At 42.4% G+C, this 15,612-nt stretch overlaps 1 protein-coding gene across 3 annotated transcripts in view; it reads left to right on the top strand.

Annotated features, from left to right (window-relative positions):
* The window catches only part of bsnb (bassoon (presynaptic cytomatrix protein) b), a 107,320-nt gene that overhangs the window by 29,696 nt on the left and 62,012 nt on the right, over window positions 1-15,612 (top strand). For all 3 annotated transcript variants that reach the window (XM_049579499.1, XM_049579490.1, XM_049579481.1), the window contains exon 3: window positions 7,946-8,824. In XM_049579499.1, coding sequence (XP_049435456.1) covers window positions 7,946-8,824 — 879 coding nt within the window. The remainder of the gene's footprint in view (window positions 1-7,945; window positions 8,825-15,612) is intronic.

Here is a 15,612-nt window from a genome sequence, read left to right as displayed (position 1 = left end):
CTGCTCGCTCTCCCTGCAGTTGCTTTCTTTGTTTTTCCGGTTTGTTTTTTTCCCTCAGTGGGTTTAATATGATTATCCCAACTGTAATTTGCAAAGAAAAAAAAAACAAGGACAATAATAATGATGGAAAGAGGAGTTCCCACTCGTGTCGAGTGTTGGATGGTGTTGTTTTGCTCCAGTGTTGTGCTTATTCCACTGTCCACATTACTCTGACTGTCTCCAGGGTTCAGCTCTGCTCCAGGCTTCTCAGCTTGCCTGACTGACAGTGAAAACCGTGGCCTTATCACTCTTTATACTGGGGATTGGCAGGGGGCCAGGCGCAAGGCTAAGATGTTGCTGAGCCTGTGACTTACTGAATGACTGACCGACTGAATGAGTGCCTCGGACACAGACTGAGAAATACTTGAAGGCAGGTGGAGTGGTTACTAAACATTTTAAAGCAGTGGACAATGCACTTTTGAATGAAAAGCTGCAGGGCAGATCAGTCTGGGAAGATGCCTTAAGCGATTGCCCCTGGAGGGTGCTTTGGATGTTACTGACCTGGGCCAGCTGGACCAGACTGTTTGGTAGCACCAGGCGCTGGATGAGCCTGTGCTGCAGTGTGAGCCTGTGCTGGAGGCTGCCTCTGAGGAGGGGTCTGTGTCGGGGTGCAGGTCGAATCCAAGCATCAGGTTTAGTTGTGGTTTGGCTGCAGGAGAAAGAGTCTGGCTGTCCAAAAATGTTACTGTACTTTAGAGTCTGATGGCATCTATTTTTCATGCCTTCAAACCTCCCTGGCATTTCACAGGGGTATGCGGTATATGGCAGTATTTATGTTTAAAAAAATTGTAAAAGCTGCACCGCTGGTAGTAGAAGAATTATAGCGCCCCACCCCACCGTAGTTTCAGATGGGAATTCAAGCAACAAATTCTCCATGTTCCACAAGTGGAAATGTCAAGAAAAGAAATATTGTTACACCCATTTTTGTTATTAAACAGAAAAATACAACCATGCACCCTCTGTATTCAAGTTTCTCTTTTTCACCGAACCAGAACTATTGTAATTGCCTTATTAACTCATCATAAAACTTCATTCATTTAAACTCAGCAACAAAATAAAACTCACCAAAACGTTCCCAGTTAGTTTTTCCATTGTTCCAACAATCATCAACTCTGGTTTGGTCTAAATAAACCCTTAAAGCCTGGGGTAGACAGAAGTCCTCATCCTGCAGCTCTCCCCTCTCTGTCCTAAGCCCCTCCCACCAGACGACTACCGGATATGCATGTGCTTCATACAGTAACCCAGTGTTTCCCATACATAGATTTATTTAATCGTATTTTTCATCGTAAAGTTGCCTGCAGCTCATTTACTCAGCTCCTCCTTGCCCTGCTCTTTCTCCCTCTCTGTTTAGATACAGATGCAGATACAATATGCTAGGTACCCTTGGTGCGTTGGTTACATCGGTACATTACCCCAAATTGATGTTCTTTGCCTTCAACAACAAACGCACGTGGTTACGTTTTGCCAACACATGCATGAGTGGTTGGGTTTAGGATAGAAGAACAAGGTTTGGCTTTATAATATAATGGGAAGCGAAAAAAACAGCCTCCCGGATGAAAGTCTGTGGTCGCCGTCTTAACTTTCATTTTTGTTCCGCTACGTTTCCCCCTGAGACGCCATTAAACTATAACTGCAGGTCATGCCATCGTAAAAGAACGGCCTTTTTTTGTTGGTGTCAGACACTGGAAATCACTAATGAAGCACCAGATTTTGACTACTTTAGAGTGAGCCCGGGTTGGTGTAACAGCAGCAACACAAAGTTTGCTGATCCGGCGTGGAGTCCGGGCTGTCCAATTCTCTGACTGGAGCTGCTGCCCGCTCTCCTCACGGTGAGGTGTACCATAGCAGCAGGGAGTGAGGTGGAGGACACACTGTGGTTCGAGGCTCTTGTTATCGTTAGCTACATAAATGTGAACTTGAAGGCACAACCGTGAGCCTTCTGCTCCAGTTAGCAGAGTGCTAAACTACTAGCAACATTTTCTCAATTTCTCTCTATTGACACATTTTATTTTGTTTATTGTCAGACTCTCTTTTTAATAAGTCCATCTTCCCTTTGTCTGTTGCTTTGCGGTGTAGACAGTTGTAACCAATGCTAGAATAGTAACCTTCTCTGCAGGACTCTCCAACATTGAATCAAACTTTTACCAAAGTGAGATGCACACTCATCTGCATTTTTAGACCAGCCAATAGGAGCGTGCTCTCTCTGAAAGTCTCCCCTCACTGTCTAGATTTCTAAAGCCTGAAAGCAGAGTCAAGAGGAGGTGCAGAGGTCTAGTGTTCTCTCATACCACTTGAATTACAATATGCTCCAAGTTTATAATGGGATTTTTGCACAATGAAGCCAAAATTAAATTGCCTAGTTCAGCTTTAATTCACAGAGTTAGATGTGAAAATAATCTGGCTCTGCATGCTGTTTTCCCCACTGTCTCTCTCTGACTGGCTTTTTAATAGTCCTGTAACGTTATCCCCATCACCCGCAGTTGGCATCTTTCTCATCTCAGCTGCTGTTCCACCAATAGAGACTGACCTCTGGTGCTGCGTGCCGTAACCTGCATCACCTGAATACAGCATCTCTGTATCAATTTAATATTTAGAAAGAGGAGAGAACTGAAATCCTACCTTCCAGATTTCTAAATACCCTGGTATACCATAATGCGGTGATACCACCTAGCCTGTATTCTGATTATACTAGTGTGGTTGCACATGTGGTCTGTTGCACATGTAGCAACATCTAATGGTAATGTCAGGGCACACTGAACACACCAAGTACATGATGATATATCACTTCATCAAGAACTTTTTCCACTGGAGGCTGGTGAAATTAGTGTGGTTCCAGACTTCTGAATTATTGCCCACAACTCGATTTTCCCAGTCATTCAAATGGCGAATAATTATTAATGAGTAATGAAGTGAAACGAAGTGGCAGTTCAGTCTGATTATCAGGCCACGGCAAAATTAGGTGTTATCAGCCAGGGTTAAGTTACTGTTTAAGCAGAGTTTCTTGTTCAACTCAAAGTCAAAGCACAGCAGTGAGTCAGCGTTTGGAAATATGTGGAGCAATACTACACTTTAGGTTCAGTGACTCATACCACGGTAGCTAAACTGTGAAGTGACTACTACCCTGTTACCTTGTGTGAAGTGCTTTAACAGATAATACATGGAACAAGGCACAGGCAGTCAATAAGCTTCCGTAATTAAAACCCTCACATGTAAAACAACAATTACGAGTTATTACATGAGAACGATTCAGCATATAATCAGTGTACAATAACAAATACAAGAGCTAAGGATATTTAGAGGACCATTAGATATTAAAGTATTACTTTCACTTGAAACTAATCATCAATACTTTATAGTGGTGAAGTAGAAACCTCTTACAGTGACCACATCTGTCTGGGTTAAATTGATCACTGTGAGTGGATATTTAGTAGTACTTTTTTCTTTATTTCTCATTGGCAAGGGGGCATAACAAGACCAGACAGTCTCAATCCACTTGACGAGGGCAGCTTCAACCTGTGTGCATTCGTCTTCTGCCTCCATTTCTGGCAGCCATGACTGCTTCTTGCTGTTACAGTAGATTACACAAGATAGTCTGAGGAACACCATGTTTGCATCTCACTTCTTTTTTTTTGTCATAAACAGGCAGAAACAGAATTTGCGTATTTTCATTTATCATTTTCAGCTGTGATCAAGAATGAAAATCTGCAGAATTTAGCTGAGTATTTTTTTATTTTATTTGAGGTATTGTCAAAATTCTGTGGCCACAGATTCCTTGTGGACCAGATCATAAGCTTCAAGGGGAATACATTTTCATTCAGAGAAAATTACTTTCTGTTTCCTGTCATGATTTCAGTGTGCACGTAGCAGCACCGGCCTCAGGTAGCCAGCCGGACACATACAGATTACAGCGAGGCAAGATATCATGGGAGTATAATATAACAATTGGACTTTCTGTGGTTTTGAATTTTTTATGTCTCCGCGCTGGCGACAGCTATGGCCGGAGGCATTATGTTTTCAGATTTTCAATCCGTCCGTCTCTTGCATTTCTCACAGCACTTAGAAAAAATTTGAACATCCACAACTCCCGCCTCCTTCCAAAGGCCTCCTCCCCCCTCCTCCATTACGTCCTCATTACGTCTATGATAGACGTAGGCGTTGGCAAGGTAACGCTATTGAACATAACTAAACATAACGTTACCTGTCCTGCACAGTCAAACACGGGAACTGCCCATTGGTTCGACAGCCCATTGTTCCGACCATATTAAACTCATTGTTCCGAAGTCCGTTCCGAAATCATCATGATGCCCTGTGGTTAAGGTCTGGTTAGGTTTAGGCACAAAAACCACTTGGTTAGGGTCAGGAAAAGATCATGGTGTGGGTTAAAATGAAAAAGAAAGTGACAAACACATAAGCCGTGAGCCTGCTCCGCCGCAAGCCGTTCAGCACCGCGGACAGTCGGACTAATGGGATGTCGAACCAATGGGCTGTCGAACCAATGACATGGACCGTTCAAACACAACCCCGGAGTTTTATAACTAAAACGGAGTCAGTGATGACTGATGAGTTTTAGAATAAGGTTACAGTGCTAACATTAGATAGTAGCGATAATGTTACTAGTAAGAGGAAATGCACAAGAAAGATAACGTTAATGTTTCAGAGGCTACGCTACAGTAGGCTAACGTTAGCCATTAGCAACTGGATGCTGTGTTGTCATATAACGTTATATGTTATATTAGAAGCAAACTAAACATAACCTGACCTGCACAGTCAAACGCAACCCCGGAGTTTTGAAACTTATCCGGGGTCAGTGATGACTGATGAGTTTTATAATATAACATAAATGCTAATGTTAGATAGTATTGGTGACTGGCAACAATGTTATGCAAGTGGTTATGTCAGTCGGAGGCCTCCACGTGGGGAAGACAGACAGGATGCTCAGCCATATGAGAATGGTATAATTATAAGCACATTTATATCCAAAAAGGTCAAAGGTCAGCTCCACAGTGACATCATAATATTCTGCAGAAAACACTTTCCTTGCCATTACTCAGTGTCATATCTCAGGAACAGAAGGGGAGACATTTGGTCAGATACTGAACTAGTCACACTAATCTTGGGTGTCCATCTTGAAACTGTGCTGATTGATCTTCTGTGCTGTTGGGTTGAAGATGTGTGTGAAGCATCTCTGTTTTAGAATTGTAGCTCCTTTGCAGAAGCATCAACATTTGAAGTAATGTCTAGTGTCACGGCTACATATGAGTCTAGACAGGCATGGATGTAAACTGTAACTTGACTGGTTGGTGGAGGCATACACCAGCAGGACGGTAATTCGAGATCCACATGTTCTCATGTGTGAAAAGACTTAAATTGAACGTTGTAAGCGGGCTCCTTGATTACTATAAGTGGGTTATTTAAGCAGCATGATGTGCTTGCTGCAACCATTTACACTGTAATATACAGTTATTGTGAAGTTTGGATCATATAAACAGAGTAAAATTTGGTGGTCTTGTTGTTGGTGAAATACTATTGTAGTATTAAATTGCATTTCATAGGCAACGGTTTGAGCAAATCTAATAAACTGCAAAATACAGGTCTTATAAGAATACTCAAAAATCTTATTAGGACCACATTATGCACATAAACTGTGGAATACATAGTAACTCATAGACTGTGTGTTTGTGTATGTGCTGTTTGTGAGCTTCTGTGTGAATCGGTCTCCCGTGGCCACAGGCTTGCAGAGACATTTGATTCCACAGCAGAAGTGAAGAGATCTTCCTGCATTTTCAGTCCTCGCTTCAGCAGCTCCCAGAGTACTAAAAACTGTCAGCTGAAGTCGAACCAAAATCTTTATGAATCCACCTTTACAGGTTGAAAGGGATTTTTTTTACCCAAAGGTATAGAGAGAAAAAGCCGGCGGTCAGGCCTCCCACCTTGCCCTTTGTGCCCCACACCTCCAACCCAGCCCCTACCCTCACACAACCTTTCTCCGAGTGCATCTATAATGCATTAAGGCATTATGTAATGACCACGAATCCAAGACAGCTACAATAGTGTGGCAGCTGTCAAAGCACCGGGATGCCAATTACCACGTATGGCCATGTGCCATCACCAGGGCCTCTTCCTGACTTTCACCTTCTTATGTGCCTATACGCAGCAGAAGATAGGAGAAGCAAAGACATAAAGGAAATGACAACAGCAGGAGGAACAAGAGGAAAATGGTGGGAGGATTTTAATGAGAAAGGGAACATGTTGTGCAATGAGCGGGAAAGTAAGAGAAAGAAAAAAGGCAAGAGACACAGAGAAAAGACGGCGGCGAAGATACAAAATCAGGGGCAGCCATGATTTATTGAAGAGACCCAGAGTTCATCCAGTCTGTCACATTTATTTCATACACATTTGTTTGTGGGTGAATGATGTTTACCAATAAAAGTCCATGCAGCGGCACGGGGACACTTAAATCCTTCCTCAATGAGATATTTCACATCATTCACAATTATTCTTTCATTCAATCATTTTCCATGCACAATGTTTCCTATTCAGAGCAGGCTGGAGGCTATCCCAGCATGCATTGGATGAGGGGAAGGGAAGGGAGCCAGTCAGTCACATAAACAGACCAACACACTCATGTTCACATTCACACCCATAGGCAGTTTAGACTTTTTGGTTCATGTTACTTGAATCTCTTTGGACAGTGGAAAGAAAGTGGAGCATCGAATCCCAGGGGAATGCAGGGAGAGGACGCAAACAACCAATCTTCTTTTTTTTAAGATATCTTGACTCATTTTATTGTTTTATTATCTATAAAAGCCATCTCAGTTAAACCTTTTTATTGTGAGAATTAATTTGCTTTCTTGCAGTTACATTAGAGGGTACCTTTCTTGTGTTTATATGCCAAATATAAGGCTGCAGGTTAGCTTGGCGTAGCATACAGACTCTTCTACTCATCTAACTGAACATGAAACATATTTCCCAGTATGTCTAAACATTTCTTTTTTTTTAATACCTTTTATTTCTGAGTTTAACAATACACAAACATGGACATAAGAAATTCAGGACAGAAAAAAGAAAAAGACAATGACGAAAGAATAAAAATAGCAGTGATAATGATAATAGTGATAAGAAAATATAGAATAAACAAAAACTCACTGCCAGCTAGAGGGAAAGCAGTTAAATTATTCGTCAGTTCATAATGCGTGTTTCCATCAGACCAGACCAGTATCACAGTGAGACAGTCAGGTACTAACTGTTTGCTATATATGTTACTATACAATTGAAAAATGTCCGCGCAGAAGTTCCTGAGTTTGGGGCAAGACCAGAAAAGGTAATCTAAGGTCCCCACACCTAATTTACACTTGTCACATGTAGCAGACAAAGTAGAGAATATTCTGTGTAATTTGGCCTTGGAGAATTGCAAGCGATGAATGACTTTAAACTGAATGAGTCCAGTATTAATGGAACACGTTTTAATTCTTTATAACTCTCTTTCCCGTAATTCATCTGAAATCGCTTCACCTGTATCCTTAGACCAAGCCTCTTTAATAATATAAGTATATTGTGCAGGATTGTCGGTTACTGTTATAAACACACTCACCAATGAAAGTGACAGTAAAAGCAAATCCCATTCACTCTCATTTGGTATTTCACGTTGCTATATCTCTTCAATGTCTGCTGCTTACAGTCTGGCACCTGGTCGCTACCTTTTTATAAAGCCCTGACCTCACCTGAGTGCTGTGGGGGTACATGTCCATAAACATCTTGAACACAGACTTGAACACTACACCACCACACACTTCTAGTGGGTCATAAGTAATGACTGAAAGGGATTACTTTATGTCTTTAATTCACACTGAAAGAATAAGATTAGATACTATGGCTTATGGTCTTCTTTTTTATCTTTTTCTTGCAGGTTCAAGAGTGGCTATGCCTGAACTGTCAGATGCAGAGAGCGTTGGGGATGGACATGACAACACCGCGCTCCAAGAGTCAGCAGCAGATACACTCTCCTTCTCATACAGCCAAACCAGAACTTAAACCTGATGCTTCGACTCAGCCTGCATCCCAGACACATCCCCCTCCCCAGACACAGCCTCCAGCGCAGGCTCACCCTCCAGCACAGGCTCACCCTCCAGCGCAGGCTCACCCTCCAGCGCAGGCTCACCCTCCAGCACAGGCTCACCCTCCAGCACAGGCTCATCCAGCACCTGGTCCTACCAAACAGACTGGTCCAGCTGGCCCAGGTCAGCAACAAGCAAAGCTCCCTCCAGGGGCAGTTGCTCTCCCTGGCATGGCCAAGGCCCCGTCTCAGCCCGATCTGTCTCGCAACTCCCCCGCCCACCAACCCCAGCACCCTCGCCAGGACCAGACTCGCAGTGCGGGGAGCTCCCCTTCACGACAGCCCCCACCTCCAGAGCAGACTTTTGGGAAGTTGTTTGGCTTTGGTGCTTCTCTTCTTAACCAAGCCAGCACTCTCATATCTGAGACTACTCAACCCCAACAACAGCCCCCCAAAGCAGCCCCTAAACCAGGAGGACCTCCTGGTCCGGGGCCTGGGGCGGGTAAACCCTCAGGACCTCAGCCTGCACAACAGGGGCCTCGAGGCCCTGCTCAGCAGCAACAGCAGCACGCTCCCCCAGACTCCTCTAAACCCAAAGCTTGTTGTCCTCTCTGCAAGACGACCCTCAACATTGGCAACACGGCAGAACAACCCAACTACAACACCTGCACACAGTGCCACCAACAAGTGTGCAACATGTGTGGATTCAATCCCACTCCACACCTAGTCGAGGTAAGACTCTGATTTGATCTGTTTGGCTTTCAGTTGCGTGTAACAAAGTGTCTGCAACAGCTTCAAGACCATGGATTTGCTAAATGAAATGATTTATTGATGGGTGAAAAATGCTTTGTCATAGTGCAGTTAAATGGGTTGTGTTGTTATCCATTTGTGGCCGCCTGGTCCTGGAGTGAATAGCTGCAATTGACAGAGGACTCTTGTGTGCATAAATCAAGTATTTGGCTTCAGGTGCTGTCAGTTGGCCAACAATTGTCTCTGTTTGCTCTCTCTGAGGTTCTTCATAATCCCATTTCTGTCTGTTTCTGCTGGTTCTTATTGTTTCTCAGTTGTTTTTAAGAATGATCCTTTATTGTTTGCCCTCATCCTTAAACACAGAGGGATACATAAATTCTTTCAAGAATATTTAAAGGGATACTTTACCAATTTTCAACCAGCTTTGTATCATAACAGTGTGGCTAGTATGTGTAAATGAACTGTGGTAAACTTCCTGCCATATTGCCAGCACCAAGATCTCCCTGTTCATCTCCCAGTTTGAATTTAGCAGATTCTTGCTGACTGTTGCTTTAACTACAGATTTTACTACCACATTTTTGTATGCCCACCACCACTGACACAAAGAATATAAAAGCAGATTGAGAGAGACACCCCACACCCACCCTTTTCCTCTCAAACTCAAACCAAACTCTGATCAAAGTGAAAAATTAGGCAGCACTGATCAAATATAAACCAGGATTCTGTTGTAGCATTCCCTATTTCTTCCCTTAAATGTCTTTAGAAACATATTTCAGTGTATACTGTTGTGCTGTAATTGGAGAATTTGTGAACAGGAAGTGGGTGCCATATTGTTTACTGTACTGTAAAAATGGAGGCTGAAAATACTCAGATCATGTGAACCAAGGTTCTGCTACTATGTCGTCAATTTCTCGCGTCAAATATTTTTAGAAACATATTTTAGCTTATCGCTTAAGTGTGATTTAAGATTGTTTGTTACTAACCGGCCGCCATATTGTTTCCTGTGGCCAAGCTCCCATTATGTCACCCACCAGCGGGAGCATTCGGTCCACACCATTATCACGGCAGCTTATGCCCGCAGTGTGCCAAGTAGGTGGAGTCTGCACACCATTTGATTGGTATCGTAAATGGCAAACTGCTAAATTTGAGGGGTGAGAGCAGTGTTTACATCACCACGACCACATGGATCATACAAACACAAACATATCAAGGGAGATTGATGAGACTGAACTTATGAATATCATTCAGGCTTACATGAAATCATATTGTGAACATTACTGTCCATGCAGGCAATTATTTGTCAACTAGGAAGGCTACCGTGGCAGATATCACTCCATTTAAAAGGCCTCAGCGACCCTCATCGTTACATGTTAAGTGGTGCACCAGTGCACTGAAATGGACCAGACCCACTTTTTGGTCCGCACTGCATTCTGGTTGTTCTAGTTTTTTTCCACCTCTTGAGCAAAAACAAATGCCAAAGCATTTTTCCTCCGTTTTCTCTGGTCATGTGGCGCCAATTACAAAACTATTTGCATCTTTATACTGCATAGACAGCCCAGTTTTATGAACCATAAACCATATTGTGAGGTACATTACTGCAAAGGACTCGTACAAAAGAACATTTCTGCATAAGATAGGTTGATATTTGGATTTTCCAGCCGCAGGTTCTGCAGCTTGTACACACGATGCTTTATGTAAGCCTGTAAGCTCCTTCTCTTTTCTCTCTCTGTGTTTCTCAGTCAGGACCTGCTCTGTCAGGCCCTTTCATGTAGTTTGCAGAGAGAAGTCCAGGCTGTGACTCACCTCATCAGTGTGCACTCTACCCCGGAGCTGCTCAGAAATATATGACCCATCTACAGAAAACCGAGCCTTATCAAGTTCAATTTAATGGATAATCTTAGTATTGATTAGTCACATCGAGGGGTCAGCTAAGGGTGTATTCCTCCCTGAAGTGCCCCCTGGTCCTCTGTCATGGTGGGAATCCAGTTGGTAAGAGCAGAGACTAGCAGTGGCTTCCAGAGCCAGGCAATAACAGAGTTTAATTATGCAAATCAAGTCCAATTGAATGATAGCAGTAATAACAGGCTTTCTGCAGAGCACTGGCTTTTTATGGGCGAGCCTTGTCTTCCCAGGCATCTGGTTGTCACAGGCACTAGCACAGGCCATTCATGGATCGCTATGGAAACAGAGAGATAATTTGTTTGTCAGGCGTCCCTTTCATGCCCGGCTGCTAAGATGCTGAGAGTCTACAAAAACTTTCAGACTGCTGTTGCTCTGTTTTCACGAGAGACTCTGTTATTAGGCATGTTGGTTTTCCGCTCTGCTGGCTACGGCCTCAATCCTGCATAAGGTGCGTTCTTTCCAAACCTGTGAACAGTTTTTGTTGTCCTTCCATGTGAGCTGGCTGGTTGGTGGCTCCAAAGTGGGTGAGAACCATTTGGACATGGTGTGAGGCTTTGTACTTTGAATCTAGGTTTCTCAGCTTGATTTCCACAGCCTGTTTGGCACTTTCTTTCTCCTCATCCTCTCCTAATCTCTCCAAACTTTTCTGTTTCGTAGTTTCTGGCCTTTTCTCTGTCTTGTCCGCTTTGTCGCGGGCAGAATTTTAAAGACCGCTTCCTGTTTTGATGATGGTGTGGTGACAAAACCTACAGGTACATCATTTCTTTACATATATGGTGTACTTAGAGTATAATCTGGATGATTGACTATAAACCTTGAGTTCAATCTGTGTTCAGTGGCTGCACAACTGGGTAGTGACAACCAATTACTAGAAATTTATTGAAGGACAAGACTGATGATATTCTCTCTATATTTTTTTTAATAAACAAATCCAATGAAAAGACCAAAAGCAACAATGCCACCCCAGTCTCCATGAGAAAACTTTAGGATTATACATTTCTGCAAACCACTGAAAATGTTATATTTGTACGTTTCATATGTATCAGTGTTTCTAAAATGATGTATGTGAGCTGAAATCTTCATTGTGAGGTGGAGGGGATGGTGGATGGTGTGACACGTAGCTGTGTCTCCTACTAAGCTGCACGCCACTGTTTGAGTTTGACAAACAACAAAACCGGTTGTTTTTTGAGCAAGTACTCACTGCTTTTAGCCACAAAACATTGGTGTTTTTTAGCGACCCATTGCTGTTTTTCCATCGGGGATAGTGCAATGAAAGCAGTTGGTTTTTTACCAAGACATTGCTGCATTATGCTAACCACAGTGGTGTTGAAATGTAACGTTTCCACTACACTACATCAGTGGTTCCCAACTGGTCCAGCCACGGGGTCAAGATTTCTCCTAAGTCATTAGTTCAAGGTCCTCACAGTTTAATATACTCAGAGTCATTCTTGCATTTGTCAATTTCAACGAGCTAGTTTGCTGTTCCTGTTAAGTAGCTGTCCATTGTTCACTTACTCTACAGCAGGAAATGGCACTTCAAAATGAAAGCTCTGTGCTGGAAATTAACTGTACTTCAAAATACATTGTTCTTTACAGACTTGACATGTTCTCAAGTCACTTGCGGTTCATTCAGAATGGACACGCAACCCACTTTTGGACCGCAACCCACCAGTTTGGGGCAAATGCACCATATAACACCCTACAAATGTAACATATCCGTGTTTTGCAGAAACGTATAATGCCAACATTTACTCTGGTGACTGGGCTGACAGTGCCCATGTTCATGGTAATGAAGGAATATGTCATCCAGTGCATCTCTGAGGCTCATTTATGGGGTTGTAATGGTTTTTTGACAACTGTGAAGGAATAACAGGAAAAGGCTTTGGCTAGACAAACAATACTTCTTAGAATTATATCAGTAGATTTGGTTTCTGTGGTTTCAATAATATAAACGATAACAAAAACAGCACCAGACTTCTCCTTCAAGGCTCAATTCAAGGCCGAGGATCTTTTTATAAGGGGAAAATCAGTTAAAACTGAAACAGTTGGATTATATGTCCCCATCTCTCTAAAGGTCTCTGTTTTTTCAGCTACAAGAAGAAACAGTTTACAGTAAACAAAGTCGTCCTGGCTCAATGACAGTTTGGGAAATGCTTCCACTAATAGAAAGCAACAACACAAACAGAGAGAAAATGCAAATGAGCTGTTAAGTATGTGCCAAAGTAATTAAAGCCATTAAAAAAGAACAATAAATGGTTAAACTACAGTTGCTATAAAAAGTGTTCGGCCCACCTTCTTCATGTTTTATTTTATTTCTTTACCACACTGAATCACGGTGATCAGGGTTTTTATACTGAGAAAAGACAATGCTGCTCTGTGGGAAAAAAAGTGAAAACAAATTCCTACAAATTGACCTAAATTAATTACAAATTTGAAATTCATACATTTGCATATGAAGTGTTTACCACCCTCATTGTGTCACACCTAAAGCATGACTTGTATCTGACATGCTGTAATGAAATGTTCTGTTCAGTACTTAGGGGGGATTTTTAAATAAGGTCTGTAGCTTGTGGAAATCATAGAAATGCCGGAAATATTCATGAAAATACATTTTCTGTCACCCGATGAGTGACATACTGCGTAATTCATTCAGAGCAAATTAGGCTGAGCTGTATCATACGGAAAAAAAGTAGTCAGACCCTTTTTAATCTGTGATGAGACGATGAATGCCGGCGTCTGTGCGAGAAGGACTGGTAGAACGGAGGAGGAGAGAAAGGAAAGAGGTGATAGATTGAGGAGGAGGAGGAGGGAGAGAGCGAGAATCAGAGATAATGAGTGAGAGGAAGCCAACTGTTTGTTACATTGCACAATATTTCACATCAATTAGTGCTGAAAGTCATGTGTGGCTCTGAGTAAATAAGATGTCCTTGTTTTGGGACTGTTTCCTCCCCATTACGCTTCTCATGGAGATTAAAAACCAACCTCGTGTCATTGACGTCCCCCCAGAGTATGGATGCAAATAGTACATAAAATGTTTTCTCTTGGAGTGTCTGCTGCTCAATCAGTTTACGGTACGCTCCGTCGTTGTTTCTGCAGTAGCGTCTCGTGAATATTTTCATAGGGGTGGCCAGATGGGGCGACTGAAATCTCAAGGTGGCACTCCAAACCACAAGGCATAACTGAATTTTAGGAATTTTATCAATGCTGTTTTAATATGTTATATAACTGTGTATACATGTTAGGGGATTCATTGTTCATTGTGAGTTGCCTACATTTATTGTACGGGACAAAACAAGAACAAGCTCTCTGAAGTTCAACCCTCAAGCTTAATTTCTACCAAGCAGTGTGGTTCAGTTCAGATCTGTTTGTTACACATAAGAACAGTCATTTTTTTTGTTTCATCGTCAAAAGTTGTGGATGGTACCAAATTAACCTTTCCATTCTGTCCTGTTTTACGTCACCCTCTTCTGAGGTACTAGCACACTGATCAGATACTACAAGGTTGAGCTAGAAACACTGCAGTCTGTCGATTGGCCAAGAGACAACGACACTCTTGCTCGACAAGGACCACAGAGGACTGTAGCCATTCTTCCTACGGTGGCAAGTCGGGATGCACGATAATAATTGGCACGTCATCAGTATCAGCCAATATTGGTTTTAAAATGAACTATCAGAATCAGCTAACATTCATTCATTCATTCATTCATTCATCTTCTTACCGCTTCATCCTCTTGAGGGTCGCGGGGGGGCTGGAGCCTATCCCAGCTGACATTGGGCGAGAGGCAGGGTACACCCTGGACAGGTCGCCAGACTATCGCAGGGCTGACACATAGAGACAAACAACCATTCACACTCACATTCACACCTACGGACAATTTAGAGTTATCAATTAGCCTAGTCCCCAATCTGCATGTCTTTGGACTGTGGGAGGAAGCCGGAGTGCCCGGAGAGAACCCACGCTGACACGGGGAGAACATGCAAACTCCGCACAGAAGGGCTCCCACGCCCGGGATCGAACCGGCAACCCTCTTGCACACCACCGTGCCGCCCCCAGCTAACATTCTTTTTTTTATTTTGCACAATGAATGAATATTACATACTTTGAAAAGCATTGTATTTCATGTCTCCATCTGCTGGTGGACCATCACAATAAGAGTATGCATGTATAATATGATATTAATTCCACAACAGAAGAGATTTGCTGATCTCTAAAATTACGTGGGGAAAAAGTGGATATATCGATATCAGTATTGGCTATCCGCCAAATGAGTTGTTTTATATTGGTATGTTTGAAATCAGCAAAAAATCCAATATCGCGCATCCCTAGTGGCAGGTTTAAAGACATTAGTCAATTATAGCTCGATAGATAAAAGGATTTTTTACTAATAATTTAATTCACCATGCTGCTCAAAGGCTACCACTGGCAGCTACCAGCAACTTTTGAGGTGGAGCGTTTTCCTGAATGTTACCCAGTGCTTGAGTTGACATCATGAATCTATCAACACAACTTAAATGTCAGTAAGATAACACTGACCATTCCATCTGTTTTTATTGTCTCTCTTGCATGACATATACTCTGGGGTGACTGGATCTTCTAGCCCTTCAAAAAAATGATTATGAATTTTCCTTACTTGTCTTACAACCCGACATCATCAGTTAAAAGGAAATTCAGCAAGAACTGGATGGAACAGTGACATGGTGATTACCATCTGGTAACGACCTAACTGAATTTTAGGAATTTTATCAATGCTGTTTTAATATGTTATATAACTGTGTATACATGTTAGGGGATTCGTAGTTCTTCAAATAGGCTGGTTGTACTTTTCCTTAAAAACATAATTATGCAGCTTTAATTTAAAGGAGTTGGC

The sequence above is a fragment of the Epinephelus fuscoguttatus genome, linkage group LG1 (genome assembly GCF_011397635.1).
Source record: "Epinephelus fuscoguttatus linkage group LG1, E.fuscoguttatus.final_Chr_v1".
Classification (NCBI taxonomy): Eukaryota; Metazoa; Chordata; class Actinopteri; order Perciformes; family Serranidae; genus Epinephelus; species Epinephelus fuscoguttatus.
This window is presented reverse-complemented; position numbering and strand designations above follow the sequence as displayed.